At 44.8% G+C, this 15403-nt stretch overlaps 1 protein-coding gene across 7 annotated transcripts in view; it reads left to right on the top strand.

Moving 5' to 3' along the window:
* The window catches only part of Daam2 (dishevelled associated activator of morphogenesis 2), a 116348-nt gene that overhangs the window by 58797 nt on the left and 42148 nt on the right, over positions 1-15403 (top strand). For all 7 annotated transcript variants that reach the window (XM_034521522.2, XM_076915374.1, XM_034521521.2 and 4 more), the window contains exons 2-5: positions 8360-8585; positions 11162-11251; positions 13039-13113; positions 13562-13656. In XM_034521522.2, the coding sequence (XP_034377413.1) occupies positions 8418-8585; positions 11162-11251; positions 13039-13113; positions 13562-13656 (428 nt within the window). In that variant the 5' untranslated portion in view covers positions 8360-8417. The remainder of the gene's footprint in view (positions 1-8359; positions 8586-11161; positions 11252-13038; positions 13114-13561; positions 13657-15403) is intronic.

Genomic DNA, 15403 nt, shown 5'->3' with positions numbered 1-15403 from the left:
AACATGTATACCACACATGCACATGTACTCTCTACACACATATTCCACCCATGAACATCTATGCTCCAAAACGCACATGTCATCTTTCCATATACAACATGTACATGTACGTCATTTACACAGCAAACACATACACACACGTCACTGCTGCCCATGTTCACTTCCCCCTGGGGGTAGCCAGGCCAGTTGGGCACCTAGCTGGACTGGAGGGAGGGAAGCTGAGCCAGGCACGGGTGAATGCAGTGCAGGACCTTGGTCCTTGATGAGCACTCAGGCAATGAACACACCTGAGAACAGCTTCAGAGAACTGGTTCACCTACTGGGGGCAGGGGAAGGGGGTATTTATGCCCCTGACAAGGTGGCCAGGGTCTCTGGGCCAAGGTATGTGTGGCCATGTACCATTAGCCAGGGAAGGGGTGTTGGAAGGTGTTTTATCTACATACTCAGGGGTTGTAGGGTGGGGGATAGAGGGAACCTTATAAGATCAAACAAGTAGTGAACCCTGATAACTGTCAGGATAATAAATTCTTACTAGGGTTGATGGTGAGCCAGCCGGCTTATGGTGCCAGGTTGGGAAGTGGGAGGTAGCGGACTACTGCTGTCCTCATGTTCAAGGTATTTGGGGTTAGATCTCTCTCAACCTTTCCTCCATAAGCCTGGGCCATTATGGTTCCACACGTCATCTCAACATATACACCACACATGCCTGTATTCTACCTACATGCACAAATTTTCACATCTATATCTATACGCATATGCCATAATATATGTTATCTTTAACATATACCACATATATACACATATCATCTGCACATGTATACAATTAAACACATATATCTACAGACTTTCTCCATGTATGCACATATACCCTCCACACACCATACATATACATGAACCACCTAAACATATACAACCACACACATATACAACACACATATACAGTCTTCAAGAATATACCATGCATATTTATGCCATCTACACATATGCACATCTCACATGCGCATGTACTATCTACATACATCACACATCTGCTCTCTACACATACATGCGTATCTACTATCTACAGCCACTACATATGCATATATACCACTATATACACTACATATACACCATCTACACACATGCATGCATATATGTCATGTCATGCCACACCACACATGGACACATATCACATGCACACATACATATGCCACACACACACACACCAGGTGTGTACCACACATGTACATATACTATCTATACAAACCACACATATGCACATGTGCCATTTACTCACAGGACATATACACATACAGATCTAAGGTACCACCCACATGAACTATCTACATATATTATCTACATGCACTTTACACACACACACCATTCATCTACACTTTAAATGAACACTTACCGCCCACACATACCACGCCTGTATGACAGCTACATACACTCCACATGCACATTCTTTGTTAGAAAGAATGAATGAATGAATTGGTTGACAGATGAAATTGTGTGAACAGGCTGAAGAGAGTAAAGGTTCACTTCGTATGTGCCATTGATCATCTAGTAGATAGATCACTTGTTATCCCTGTCTTTGGTCCCTGCCTTCTCTACCCTACTCTGCCTCCAAGAAGGTAGACTCTATCTGCTATGTAGTATTTGTGTCCTGTCAGGCCCCGGTCTACACAGAGGGCCTTCTCTAGATGCCAAGATGCTGAGAGTGACAGGCTGGAATATAGGAAGGTATTGAGTGATAGGGAAGACCCAGGAAAGATCCAGAGAGGGACCATATGTACACACTCAGCTGGGTTCTAGGCCAGGCTTGCTCTGGAAGGAGCCTGATTAGTTCCCAAAGTGTTCCCTCCCTAGCTCTGCCCAGGCTCACGCTGCCAGTCACAAAGTTGGAGGGCCTAGAGCTGGCCTGGGGCCTCTGGGTTCAAGCCAGGGTTCCCTATACCATGTGACCCAGTACAGCTTGAGTGCAAAACATATGAAGGCGAGGAGACTGAGCCGGTAGCGCATGCTCATTGTGTTGCGCTGTGCAGGGATGTGGGGGTAAAGCTGAAGCATTGTTCTCATGAAAAAGGGGGGCTCCTGGCTCAGCGTTGCCTTCACAACAAGACCACTGGACGTGAATGGAGTTTAAAACACAAACTTGTGGGTCCTAGCTGGGTCTCTGGGCAGCTAAGCATTGTTGACCAAGCGACTTAACAGCTCTTGAAGCTTTATTACTTGATAATATAACTTACAATACGTCTATGATATTTGTGTTACAATTGGACCAGAGTGAACATCTTCCCAGGCCAGTTATTGTGGCTCACAGGGTTCTCTTCTCCTCTAGTAGCCTGGATAGCACCTCCCAGCACTATGACAGCAAGCCCATAAGGGTGGATCTTCAGGTCAGTACCAGTTGGATTTCTCCATGTTCTATGGCCTAAGTGTACAGTGTCCTCAACAATAAGGTCTTACTGTCAAGTTCTAGAGGGTAACCAAGATCATTGACAACATCCCGTAATATTTGGGGGTGTCAAGGGGTCTATCAGACCTCACTAGCTAATAACTCCAGAAGAGGTAACCGCTTCTTTACTTGTTGGCCTGAAGGGTCTAGTGGAATAATAAACTTTTTATAGAATAACCCTACTTAATATCTGTCTGTCTCTCTGTCTTCTGTCTGTCTCTGTCTCTCTATCTCTGTCTGTCTGTCTGCCTGTATGTATGTATGTACATATGTATGTATAGACACATAACTTCTATGATAGCCAGTTCCATACCACTCTTCCAAGGGCTTCTCAGTGCTAATCATCCCTCCATGTTTCCTTCTTTACCCTACCCACCCATCTCCCACCCCATTTGATGTATTCCAAGTTCACTGTGCCCGAGATCTCAGTGCTGCCAGTACAACTTACAGGAAACACAGAAGTCTGGCGAGAGATTCCGAATCTATACAATACCTGAGAAAATCCTGAACTGGTCCTGACTTAGGACATTGGACAGGAACACTGAGCCTCAGGGGCTTATAACAGATCATATACCTGTGCTGTCAACTAGCTGTATGATGATGTGATGATCTGACTGACCCTCGTGGAGCCCCTGTTTTGTGGTTGTTTGCTCCTTAACCGATTCTTGTGTGTGTGTAGGGGTGTGGGGTACAGGTATGTGTGCAGAGGTTAACCTAGAATGATATTCTTTGAGAGCTCCTCAGCTTGCTTTTATCAATTTGACTGGGCTGTTGCCCAGTGAGTGGCAGGGATCCTCCTGTCTCGCTCTCCCCAGTGTTGGGATTATAAGTACAGGCAGTCATGAATGGCTTCCCATGTGGGTTCTGGGAAGCTGAACTCAGGTTCTTCTGCATGCACAGCAAGCATTTTTTTTCAACTTACTCATCTTCCTAGCCTCTTAATTACTTCTTTAAAATGACATCATCGATCTAAGGTCTTCATGGGTATAAAATGGTGATCGATCCCAGTGCCTTTTATACTGTCAAATTAGAAGTGTTAGCATTATTCTGTCTTTAATTTAGATCAAGAAGTATATACTGCTGATGGAGACTCTATAGTTCTAGGATGCAAGCTGTGCATGTGGTGTGGTGAAGGGTCATGACTTAGGGGGGAGGGTTAGAGGAGACCAAATGGGAATAGAATCAAGAGATAGGAAGTCCTTCCTGCCTGGCTTGGGATGGAATTCGAGGAGCTGGGATGCTCAGAATGGGCTGAGGGGGAGCCCTTGGGAAATCTTTGAGAAGGGATTGAGCCAGATAGCGGGGAAGGTTGGAGTGGTGGAGTCTTTGGAGGTCTTCAGTCAAAGGCAGCTGTTACATTGGAGGGCGTTAAGTCTCAGAAAGGAACACTATGAAATACCATGACTGTTGACCCAGAAGTATACAGACAGAGCTGGGGCCAGCCCCAGTCTTGGAGTATGGAGGCACTGTGAGGATAAGTCTCTTTCAGGGTGCTTACAGCTCATACACAGTGTTGATCTTGTGGTTCTGTGTCCCAACAGGAAGAGGCTGCAGCACTGGGGAGGCTTCTGTGGAGAGAAAAGTGGGTCAGGTTCAGTCCCTTTGGCCTGAGCTCAGTCTGCTGGGTTTCCTTCTGTTCTTGCTTCCTGTGGGATAATCAATTCGATTCCTCTTCTTAAAGCAGCTGGACAATGACACAATGACACCACAGGATGCTCTGGTCACCCCCCCAACCCCTCCTTGCCCACAGCCAGTCACTGGGTTCTGCTTTGCTTTCTTTATAAATTTTGATTGATTGATTGATGATTGATTGGTTTGGGCTGCACTGTTGGCAATTGAACCTAGTCTCTTGTATGCTGGGTAAGCATTCTATCACTGAGCTGTATTCCCGGCACTATTTGTGTTATTTATGTGGTGTGTGTGTGTGTGTGTGTGTGTGTGTGTGTGTGTGTGTATACAAGCATGTGTGTAGAAGCCAGAGGACAGCCTCATGTATTGCTTCTCCACCTTCCTAAACTTTTGGACACACAGTCTCTTACTGGAATTGACTAAATAGGATACACGCACTGGCCAGCAAACTAGCAAATCCCAAGGACCCTCCTGTTTCCCAGCTCTTGGCGCACACACACACACACACACACACACACACACACACACACACACACACAATTCTGTCTGGCAATTTTTCTCATAGATTCTAGGGACTGAACTCAGGCCCTAATGCTTGCAAGGCAAGAAGAACGTCACCATCTAAGCCATCTCCCCAGCCTCCATCCCTGATTTTAATCAATGTGTAATCATTATGTATACCTGTGGAGAACAGGCCATGTGTCAGTATATGCCCATGTTATATAATGATCAAGTCAGAGGAATTAGCCCTTCTGTCACCCCAACCTCCCACCGTCTCTTCATTTCCTTCTCTAACTAATGAGTTCAGAGTCCAGGAAAAGGCCAGTTCCCCAGTCTCCTCTACTGGTTTCTGAAGATAAAACTGAGTGACTCCAGAATTCTGTCAGGCAGTTGTTCTAAGCCTGGGTCTAAGTACGCCCAGAGACTCATGGAAGGAATGTGCCTCTGGGAAGGGCCAGTCTTATTTATCTGTAGTGACCCTGAGACCAAAACCCAGCAGCCATATTGGTTTCACCTACTGAGCACCCAGGTAGTCCTGGTGTTTTTACATATATGGCCTTATTTACTCCTCAAAGAACACCTTGGGAAAGACACTATTATGTCAGCATCTTGGATGAGGCACCTGAGCTATCTCTTAGCTAGGAGATAGATATCTTTAAGGTCACCACCAGTCAAGAGTCAAAGCCAGGTTGCCTGGCTTCCAGGCCTCTGCTCCTGGCTCTGCCAGCAAGTGGCTGCAGCTAAGAAAGCATATGAGCATCAGTGGGCCTAGCTCCCCACTGGGAAGAAATGTCACAGATGATAAAGGCTATGACAAGGATAATGGTCACCCACAGCAGTAGTGGCTATGAATAGCTAATATAAACCTGTACCAGCGTGGGTCACCGTATTCCTAATTTGTCATGGTCTGGAAGGAGCAGAAGAGGTGAGAAGGCTGAGGAAGACTCCAGGTACAGGAAGATAAGAGGTGGAAGGCAAGAATAAGGGACTACAAGTCCTCCTACATCAGTCTGACCCTCCTAGAGTTCTGTCATGCTACTAGCTTAGCCTTGTTTCTTCAACTTCTGGATGTTTCTTTATATGCTCAGCACTCAACCCAGAGATGTCTTGCTCACCAGCTCCCCTTGCACTCACAAGACTGATGAACCAAAAGAGATCAGCTTCATAGTCTCCATGGTTACCCTCAATCCCATCTGTCTTCAGATTTGAAGCCTGACAAAGCCCGACATGGGACACTAGGCATCTCGCTCACTCTGATGGTTAATATTGACTGTCAAATAGACACTGTCTAGGATTAGCAAAAAGGCAAATCTTTGCTTGTCTGTGACGGATTATCTACGTTGGACTAACTGAGGTGGAAGAGCCATCTCTGTTCCTCAGGCTGTAGTCCCAGGCTACATAAAAAAGAAAAACAGTTGCATGCTTGCATTCATCGCTCCGTCCTCTGTGATGACTGCGGATGTGATGTGACCAACCGCCTCCCACTCCTGCCTCTGTGCTCTTTCCACCATAAGGGAATATACCTGCAAACTCCCTTAAGCTGTCTTTGTCAAGTATTTTTGTCTGAGCAATGAGAGTGTAACAAACATCGTCTATCTTGGTCATCAGCTGCCAAATCCCATGGAAAATCTCCAAGACATCTCTCTTCCCTCATCTGAAGCCTTTCTCACCATTACCCTGGATAGATTTTCCCCCATTCCATCCCCCTACTGCTCTCCTCTTATTCATGGTAAAAGTTCCTGATTGCTTGTCAACTGCTAGTACTGAGTGATTTCAATGGGTATCTCCTGGCTGCTTAGCAAAGGGCTCCCTCTCTATCTTCATTTTCTGCAAACACAGGTTATTTCTAAGTTGACTCAGACCAATGGTTGAGCACCCACTTAGTACAAGTGTTTAATTACCTATAGAAGTGGAAGTTCCAGAGAGGCAGGAGATGCAGCCTCTGTCTTCAAGGTGCCCTTTCCCTGTGTAAAAGCCAGTGTTTAATCGAGAAAAGAGTCAGTGTATCACTTGGCTCTTGTAGAGTATTTTATTTAAGGCTTGTCTGAACCTATTTAAAGCATATCACAAGATCTATAGAGGAAGATGAAAATAGGATCAGTAAAAAAGAAGGTTCTAGAAGGGCAGTTAAAGTGGGTTGTAACTTAAATGAGAGTTGGCAAAGGAGTCTGGGAGCAAAATGCTATTCTCTAGAAGGTTCTAGGGCTCACATGTGCCATGTTTATCTTGCTTATCTTCTAGATCTCGATTCAAAGGAATGCTTCAGAGTTGCTGTATCTTAAGCTCCACTGGGCATTCGAGAAAGTCTCTCACATGGCTGTGTAGAAAGACTAGAGATGAAGAAGTGCATGGTGTGGGGGTAGAGCTAGCTGAGTGCCATGACCCATGGATGGATACAGAGTTCACTGGCACCTGCAGATGTGGCTGTTGGGTCATGGGACTTCTGTGCTTGTCTCTGTCGGCATTTTTCAACAGTAATGTAGTGACAGCCATTGGTACATCTTCATATGTTAATAATCGAGGAGAAACAGCTAAGTACCAAGACCCAAAAGCCTCTTAGCAACCGCCACCAAGTTAAATAGAAAGATTGGACATATGGCTTAGCAGGTGAAGGGGAACTGACATGTGTTCTTCTGACTTCTATATGTGCCTCATGGTATGTGCATGTATGCACACACACACACACACACACACACACACACACACCCTACATTTCTATTTAGAAAATGAAGCTCTATGTGCATGGAGTAGCAAGATGATCTGGGCAAACTGAGTATGCAAATCTTGTTAGTCTCCTTGTTAAAGTGTGTTAGGAACCAGGGGTGGAGGGTAGATCTACCCTAAAGGGATCTATGTGCTGATGCTTTAAGCAGTCTAGGGGTAGCCATGGCAACTATGGTGGGGGCCAGTGCTCCTCCTCCAGCTGGCATTCCTGGGTGAGGCTTCATTAGTGTCAAGCCAATGAGTTAACCCTTTCTGTTCCAACTCATCAGTTCTAGTTCCTAGCCAGAGCGCTGGCCTGTCTTCTTGGTGGGTATAAAAAAGCACATGTGACCAGATTTCCCCGAATATATTCAACATCATCTCAAAGGGTAGCCTTTGAGATGTTTAATTTCCCAGCAATCCTCTTGCTGAGGGTGAGGGTAATGGCTTTCTTCAAGATGGATGGGTAAGCCATTGTCTTGTGGATATTTTGTGTTACTTGCAACATGTCTGAGCACAAGAGAATAGGAAAAAGCTGGGAAGGCCTTTTCCATCTTCTGCTTCTCTGAAGTCCCGGAACTGTGCCCGATAATTAGTTCAGAGTTTCTTTTAACACTTGACTTCTCCTGTCTACACACACATACCCATTGTCTTTAAAACATCACTTCTAGACCCTGATGTGATTCAGATCAATGAACTTCGGTGGATGTTGATCGTCCAGGGGTCAGAGAGCTCCTAAGATATTTTTACCACAGGAATGGAAATCATGAGATAAGAACCTTCAGCTTGGCCACCTGAAGGTCACATGTTGTGACTACTATCCTCTTCACTTCTCCAGGGATAAAGAAAGGGAATGGGGAAATGTCCATGTCAGGAAGCACTTGCAAGTCTGATGAAGACAGTTGAATAACACCAGGTGAAAGGAGCCTGAAGAAGCAGAGGGTGTGTGAGACACTGGGCAGAAATTTAATGTTGAGTTGATGGCCCACAATAGCCTCTGTGATAAGAGTTCTGCAGCCAAAGTAGCCGCTGTCCCTACCTGTCTAGCTCTTTCTCACGACCACTCATTTTCTCTATCCCTCTACCTAGATTGTACCAATGAGGACCTAAGGTGCCTGCCTGCCAACCACCCCAGCCTGCAGTGACCATGGCCCTCCGCAAGAGGAGTCCCCATGGCCTGGGCTTCCTTTGCTGCTTTGGAGGCAGTGACCTTCCCGAGATCGACCTCCGGGACAACCACCCATTGCAGTATCTGGATTTCTCCGGTCCCATCCTGAACCCAGAGGAGCTCAACGTCCGCTTTGCAGAGCTGGTGGTCAGTGGCAAAGGGTTGAGAGGGTATTGATGGTGGGGAAACGGGTGGACAGACACGCAGAGGTGGGCAGAGGATAGGAGCCTGTGTGCCGTGTTCTCCACTCCACAAGGCTCTCTTTAGAAGTGAGGTAGGTAGGCTTCCCAAAGTACCTTTCTTGCAGAAGAAACAAACCCTCATTGAGGCAGACATCATGAAACGGACCTCAGAAGTAAGGATCTGTCTCCAATTCCCTTTGGTTCTGGACCAGCCTGGCTGCCATTAGAAAGGGTCAGACAGTGAAAAGAGATGATGAGAACAGTTAATAGCATTCTCTCAGGCACCCTGGTGAGCATTCTTTTAAAGCACTGTGGTGTGTACTGTCCAGTGGCAGCTGCTGACCACCCCATCAGGACAGAGAGAGTGGGTGATTATACACAGGGGTTTTGAAGACTTAGTCTGAAAGAAATCATGAGCCAGAGGTAGTGGTGCACTTGGGAAGTGGAGGCAGGAGGATCTGGAATTCAAGGTCATCATCAGTTACATTGTGAATTCCAGACCAGTCTGAGCTATAAGAGAGCCTATCTCCAAATAAAAAAAAAAAAATTAAAAAACAGGAAAGGAAAAGGAAGAAAATGTAAAATATATTACTGATCTGTTTTACATTTATTACATGTTGAAATGGTCATATTTTAGGTATATTAGTTGAAATAAAATGTAACATTAAAATTAACTTTGCCTACTTTTTCTCTTTATTTATTTAATTTTTTTTAAGTATGACTAGAACATTTTGAAATATACCATTCCCATTACATTTCTACCAGTTCTGACCTAGGGAAGGAGAAGTCTTAAATATTACCTCCAAGGCCTTAGCGCTGGAGAGATGCCTAAGTGTGGGAAAGAGGGTTTGCTGTTCCTACTGAGGACTAAAGCTTGGTTCTGAGCACCATGCTGGGTGGTTTACAACTATCTGTTATTTCAGCTCCAGGGGATCTGATCCCCTCTTCTAGCTTCTATGGATACCTGTATTCATCACACACACACACACACACACACACACACACACACACGCACACGCACACGCACACGCACACTCAATATCTTAAAGTCCCTTCTTGATTAAAAATATGTAAAGATATTATAGATATTATGAGTTTTATACCTCCTGTAGATATAACTCTTACTGTTTATCACACATGAAAATACAAAGATTAATATTATACTTTGTGGCCTTGATAAGTGTTTTGCTTTTGCTTCTCAAAATTCTCAGCGGGCATTGGGCTATAGCTCGGTGGTGGGTCACTTACCTAGCACGCTCAATCCCCAGTACCACACACATAAACAAGATTAGCTCACAATCGAGTTGAAAAGCATATTATGTTTCCCACATGGCTTCTTAACCATTTCTTTGATGATCCTTTAAATGGCTCACAAGCTTCATGGTAAAGAAACTTCCGAAGGAGATCTCTGAGGCGTGGGCCAGGGTTAGAGTTTAAGGCAATTCTGTGCTACATAGTAAGTTCCAAGGCCACTGTGTCCAACAGAGTTAGCCTGTCTCAAAATGAAGTTAAACAAGAACTGTGGGGAGAGTTCATTTGACAAAGTGCTTGCCGCAGAAGCATAAGGAGGTGAGTTTGAGCCCAGAACATCCATCTAAAAGAAAAAAACGTTGGCAGATGATTTGCCAACAAGGGAGGCAGAACCAGACAGATTTCTAACACAGCAAACTTGGTGAACCCTAGGCAAGACCTTGTCTTAGGAACAAAGCAAGGTAGACAGCCCCTGAAGAACACCCAAAGTTGTGCTCTGGTGTACATAACATATGTATGAGTACAACTATGTGTGTGTGTGTGTGTGTGTGTGTGTGTGTGCGCGCACACACACACACACACATACACACACACAGCTCTTTAGAAGCCATCCAGCATGGTCGAGCCTAGAGAGTCACCAAAGTTACCACGAGAATGACCCCAAACTGTGACAACTTCAGAGGCTTGCCCCTCTGATGGAGCCCTGAGACAGGCATAGCTGCCCCTGCTGTCCTGATGATGGAACAGCTTCAGGTCAATGCCAATGCTTCTGTTAGAATGGTGTACGCTTCCCACTGCTCAGTCTCTGGCCTCACCAGCTTCACCAACCCAGCTTGAAGGATCCGGGAAAATTCGGAGGAGAGACCACTAGGCAGGCAGAAGGATGGGGAGATGTGAGAGGGAAGCAAGGCAGATCTAAAGGCCTGGCCGGGGCTTTCATTGTCAGGCCTCAACCTAAGGTGTTAGCAGACAAGCAAGCAGACACTTGGTGAGGGAACAGAAAAGCAAAGGGGCAGCAACAGGGTGGCCTGGAGCAGGAAGGGGCTTTGAAAAGACAGTGTGTGGGCTGGAAGCAAAGGAACATCGGGGAAAAAGAAGCTGGACTTGGCTAAGGCGAGGGCTTGGAATTCTGCTTCTAGGAGAAGAAGAAATGCTTTATGGTGTGTGTGTGTGTGTGTGTGTGTGTGTGATACTCTCTGGGAGAAAGATCATAGGCTAAGGGAGAGTTTGGGAGTGTTCTAATGTCCTGTAGAGCTTTATATTCAGGCATGATTCTTCTTGTCTTTGCAGGATGAATTGGACCTCACAGATAAAAACCGGGAGGCTGTGTTTGCACTGCCACCAGAGAAGAAATGGCAGATCTACTGCAGCAAGAAGAAGGTGGTTCCCACTCTTAACCCCTCCTGCTCTGCCTCAGTCCCTAGCGCGGGTGCATGTACACACATACACACACACACACACACACACACACACACACACACACACACACACACACAGAGAGAGAGAGAGAGAGAGAGAGAGAGAGAGAGAGAGAGAGATGCTTCTTCATTTATTCAGTCTTTCTTTAATTCATTCAAGAGATAGTCTTAGGTACCAGTATCACACTAAGAATCTAAAGCCAAACAGTAAAGAAAAATAAGTGTGGGCTGGGAAGACGGCTTAGTCAGTAAAGTGGTTGCTTGCAAGCTTGAGGACCTGAGATCAAATCCATGCAACCACATTAAAAAAAAAAAAAAAAAAAAAAGATTGTTGGTGCATGCTTGTTATCCCAGTCTTGGAGAGATGGTGATGGGAGATTCCTTAGGGCTTCTTGAGCTAACGAGCTTGGCTGAATTGGTGAGCCCCAGATCCCAATGAGAGACTTTATCTCAAAAAAAAAAAATAAGGCAAATGGCTCTTGAGAAATATTGTGTGAGGTTGTCCTCTGTTTTCCATATGTGCACGTGTACCTACATACGCTCACATATCAGCATTCCACACACATATACCTTCATGTGTACACACAAGTACAACTCGTTTTAAAAACCCAAAGGCAAGAAAAGCCGTCCTGTTTCCTCAGACTTACCCTCTGGGAATTAGGATTCTCTATTCCAGAAACCCAGGAGCAGGCACCTGCCAGATTCTCAGGCTGGGTCGGGGTCAGTGAGATGCTAAGGTGAGAAGTGTTACTTCCCATCTTCGGCCTGCTTCCTGGCAAGCTGGCAAGGCTCCATGTCCTTAAAGGCCTGTAACCTCCCTGACTGGAACTAAGTGTTCAAATGCATACATCTGGGGGGGACATTTTCTATTTAAACAACTGTACCAGATAATGATTTTTTTTTTAATTTTTGACAAAATGGAACGGGGAGATAGCCCACTGGTAAATCACACAAGTATGGAGAGCTGAGTTTGATCTACAGAATATAGTGGGTTTTTTTTTTTTTTTTTTTTTTTTTTTTTTTTTTTTTTAAGCTATGTGTAGTGGCCAGCACATTTATAACCCCAGAGTTGGCAGAGACATGTGGGATCCCCTGGAGCTTGCTGGGTAGCTATCCTAAACCAGCTGACAAACTTTGGGCCAGTAAGAGACTTTGTGGACAGTGCCTAAGGAACAATACCCAGGGCTGTGCTTAGGCCTTCGGCTACACGTGTACACACATACGTACTTGTGCACCTGTACTTGCACAAACAAGTACATATATACCTATGTATAGGCACACAAATGGAAGACATAAAAATATAAATTAATGTGATGCTCAACAATCATAAAATGCTATTGTATTAAGTATAAGCAGAATGGGGACAGCAGGAGCAATATTTTAGAGTTTGTGCTTGTGGTTTGTTGAAAATGATCCCTGCACACTTTCTGTCCTCCCTTGGTGGTCATACAAAGCCATATTCATTGTCAATATTTCACTGAGGAAGAGACAGAGACATGGGGAGGATTTGCAATTTCCACAGGTTGCTCTTGTGGGCAGGGCTGAAAACTGATCCACCTCAGACTTCAAATGATGCTTCCATCTTAGCCTATGGATCTGTCCATCAGGAAGTGTTCAACTCTTTGACATTGTGGTACAACACTGTCATCTATCTACTAATGTGTTGGGCCTCAGTATTAGCTATCCTGAGATACATGTATCCCATGGGACACAGGTTGGACACACCTAAGACCACCATTCTTGTTTCAGGAGCAGGAGGACCCCAACAAGCTGGCAACCAGTTGGCCTGAGTACTACATTGACCGTATCAATTCCATGGCCACGGTAAGTGTCTTTGCCTCCACATAGACAGGTCTTAGAAGTCAGTGGATCCCCCAACACCAAACCACTGCCCCTGCTCTCTAGTGCCACACTCACTGAGGCTCAGCAACTTTCCAGTAATTTTGAGATCTTACACAATCCACCTCCTTGGATTTCAGAGTCCCCTCAACTAGATAAACACATATTAACCCCATTGGATATCACACATCTTGGGAAATAGGCTGGGCCAATAATTCCTTCTATTTTCTAGTTACAGAAAGTTAAGTCACAGACCAGAACCTGGCTTATCCCAGAGTCTGACTATAGTAGTTGAACATTCTCTCAGTCCCTGTCCTTCCCAAGGCAAGCGTGCTCTCTCCAGTCACAGTTACCCTGTTGTCCAGAAGCTTCCAGAGGCTTGGAAGGCAAGCAGCTCAATGTGACTTCTATCCCCTTTACCTGTGGGCCTCAGATGCAGAACCTGTATGAAACTGAAGATGAGGAGACAGACAAGAGGAGCCAAATTGTAGAAGACCTGAAGACAGCCCTCCGGACACAGCCCATGAGGTGACTTGAACTGCGCCCTCTCCTTCATTCCCTTCCTTCCTTGACCCTGCCCAGGCTCTGTCATCTTGAGGCAATGCAGTGCCCAGATCCACGCTGGTCCTATTGGCCAATCTCACAGAATTCCTCAAGAGTCCACATTTATCTTCTTTGCTTCCCAGTTCCCATTTCTCTCGCTGGTTGTTGGAAGGCCGTGGATGGGAGGGGAGATGGTGCGGGGAAATGGACAAGCCTTGGATCCTGAGGCAGTGGAAAGAGGACTTGCGGCAGGTGGTGTGTAATAAATGACTTTCTGAGAAAGGGTGGACAGCGACAGCTCACTGCCTCAAAGGAGGAGGAGGAGGGCACGGGTTGAGAAGTCCTCCACACGCTAGAGGGGGATGCAGAGGCTACAGTGTGGGAGCCAAGCAGAAAGAAAGGGGGATGAATGGGTGTCCCCAAGGCCGCAGGAATACTTCTCCTCCTTCCCAGACCACAGTGGAGAGTGCAAAGGCAGCCAAGAACCACAAGAGTTCCTTGCTTTAGACTCTTCCCAGTGGTGTGCTTGAAGTGGCTTCTAAGATTGGCTAAGCTTACTGTTAAATTCTCAGCAATTTTGCAAATGAGTTATTAGACCTATCTTTGATTGCATTTTAAATTATATAGCCTGGTGATTAAATAAATGATATTCAAAACAATATTTGGCATACACCACTAATTATCCAATTATTTTCTACATTTTGCTCTTACATATGTTCTTTCTATTAAGTATGAGATTGAGTTTATGCCCATGATGCATGGTAAAGATAATATATAATAGCATATAGCAAAAGCTTGTTTTAATTTCTCTCAGTAGAATTCTTATTTCAAGAATCACATGACATCAATGTAGAAACTTTGGGGAATACAGAAAAGCATAAAATAGAGGGAAAATAAACATACATATTGTTAAGCTGAAGGCATATTCTGTTGATATTTACACAACATAAAATTCACAGAGATACATTTACATATTAATTATAAATGCTGGTTCTGAACTCAATTCATGACCACTTTCTCAGATCATTAATTATGCTACTAAATTAAGGTCTCTACGACTTCTTTTTTTTTTTTAATGTATTGCCATAGATGTCGCTCACACAGACACCCAGATAAAAGCTAAAATCTCGCTTCCTGGAAGTAATGTTTTAAATAACAACATAAAAGAGACAAACAAACAGAGTTGAAGAATAAGCCAATTCAATTAAAATAGGCTCTCACAAATATTAAAAAATGAAGCAGATAGCAATAAATGTGCTTTTAATGCTTGAACAGTGAGAGCTGGCAGCGGGTATGATAAGCACTATAATCCTGAAGTACCGATGTGTGAAAATGATATTTTGAGATATCTACAACAGCTATAATTTGATATGAAAATAGCGGTGATTTATTTGAGTGGCAAATTCTCTGATTCTGCTAACAGTTCTGTGGTTGGTCGGTCAGATTCGTCATTGACGGAATGCTAATTTTCAGTTAGAGGTTATCCAAGATGAGAGCGTGATTCCCTTTCCCCATAGATGTCTTTGGACCCTGAGTGCGTCCCAGAGGCTCTTTATGGGAACATAGAGTCCAGAATAAGAGTACCTGGGCTAAATGGTTGTATTGCTAAGTATCAAGATAACTGCTGTTTTCCACAGGGTCTCCTGAAAAGGAGCTTTCCAGCCTTGGTCCCTTGACTCTGAGTTTTAATGCCTCTCCCATGCTGAACTGTTTTCTTGTCTCCTGTCAATAA

The sequence above is a fragment of the Arvicanthis niloticus genome, chromosome 17 (genome assembly GCF_011762505.2).
Source record: "Arvicanthis niloticus isolate mArvNil1 chromosome 17, mArvNil1.pat.X, whole genome shotgun sequence".
Lineage (NCBI taxonomy): Eukaryota > Metazoa > Chordata > Mammalia > Rodentia > Muridae > Arvicanthis > Arvicanthis niloticus.
Note: the sequence above shows the minus strand (reverse complement) of the source record. Positions and strands in the feature narration are given on the sequence as shown.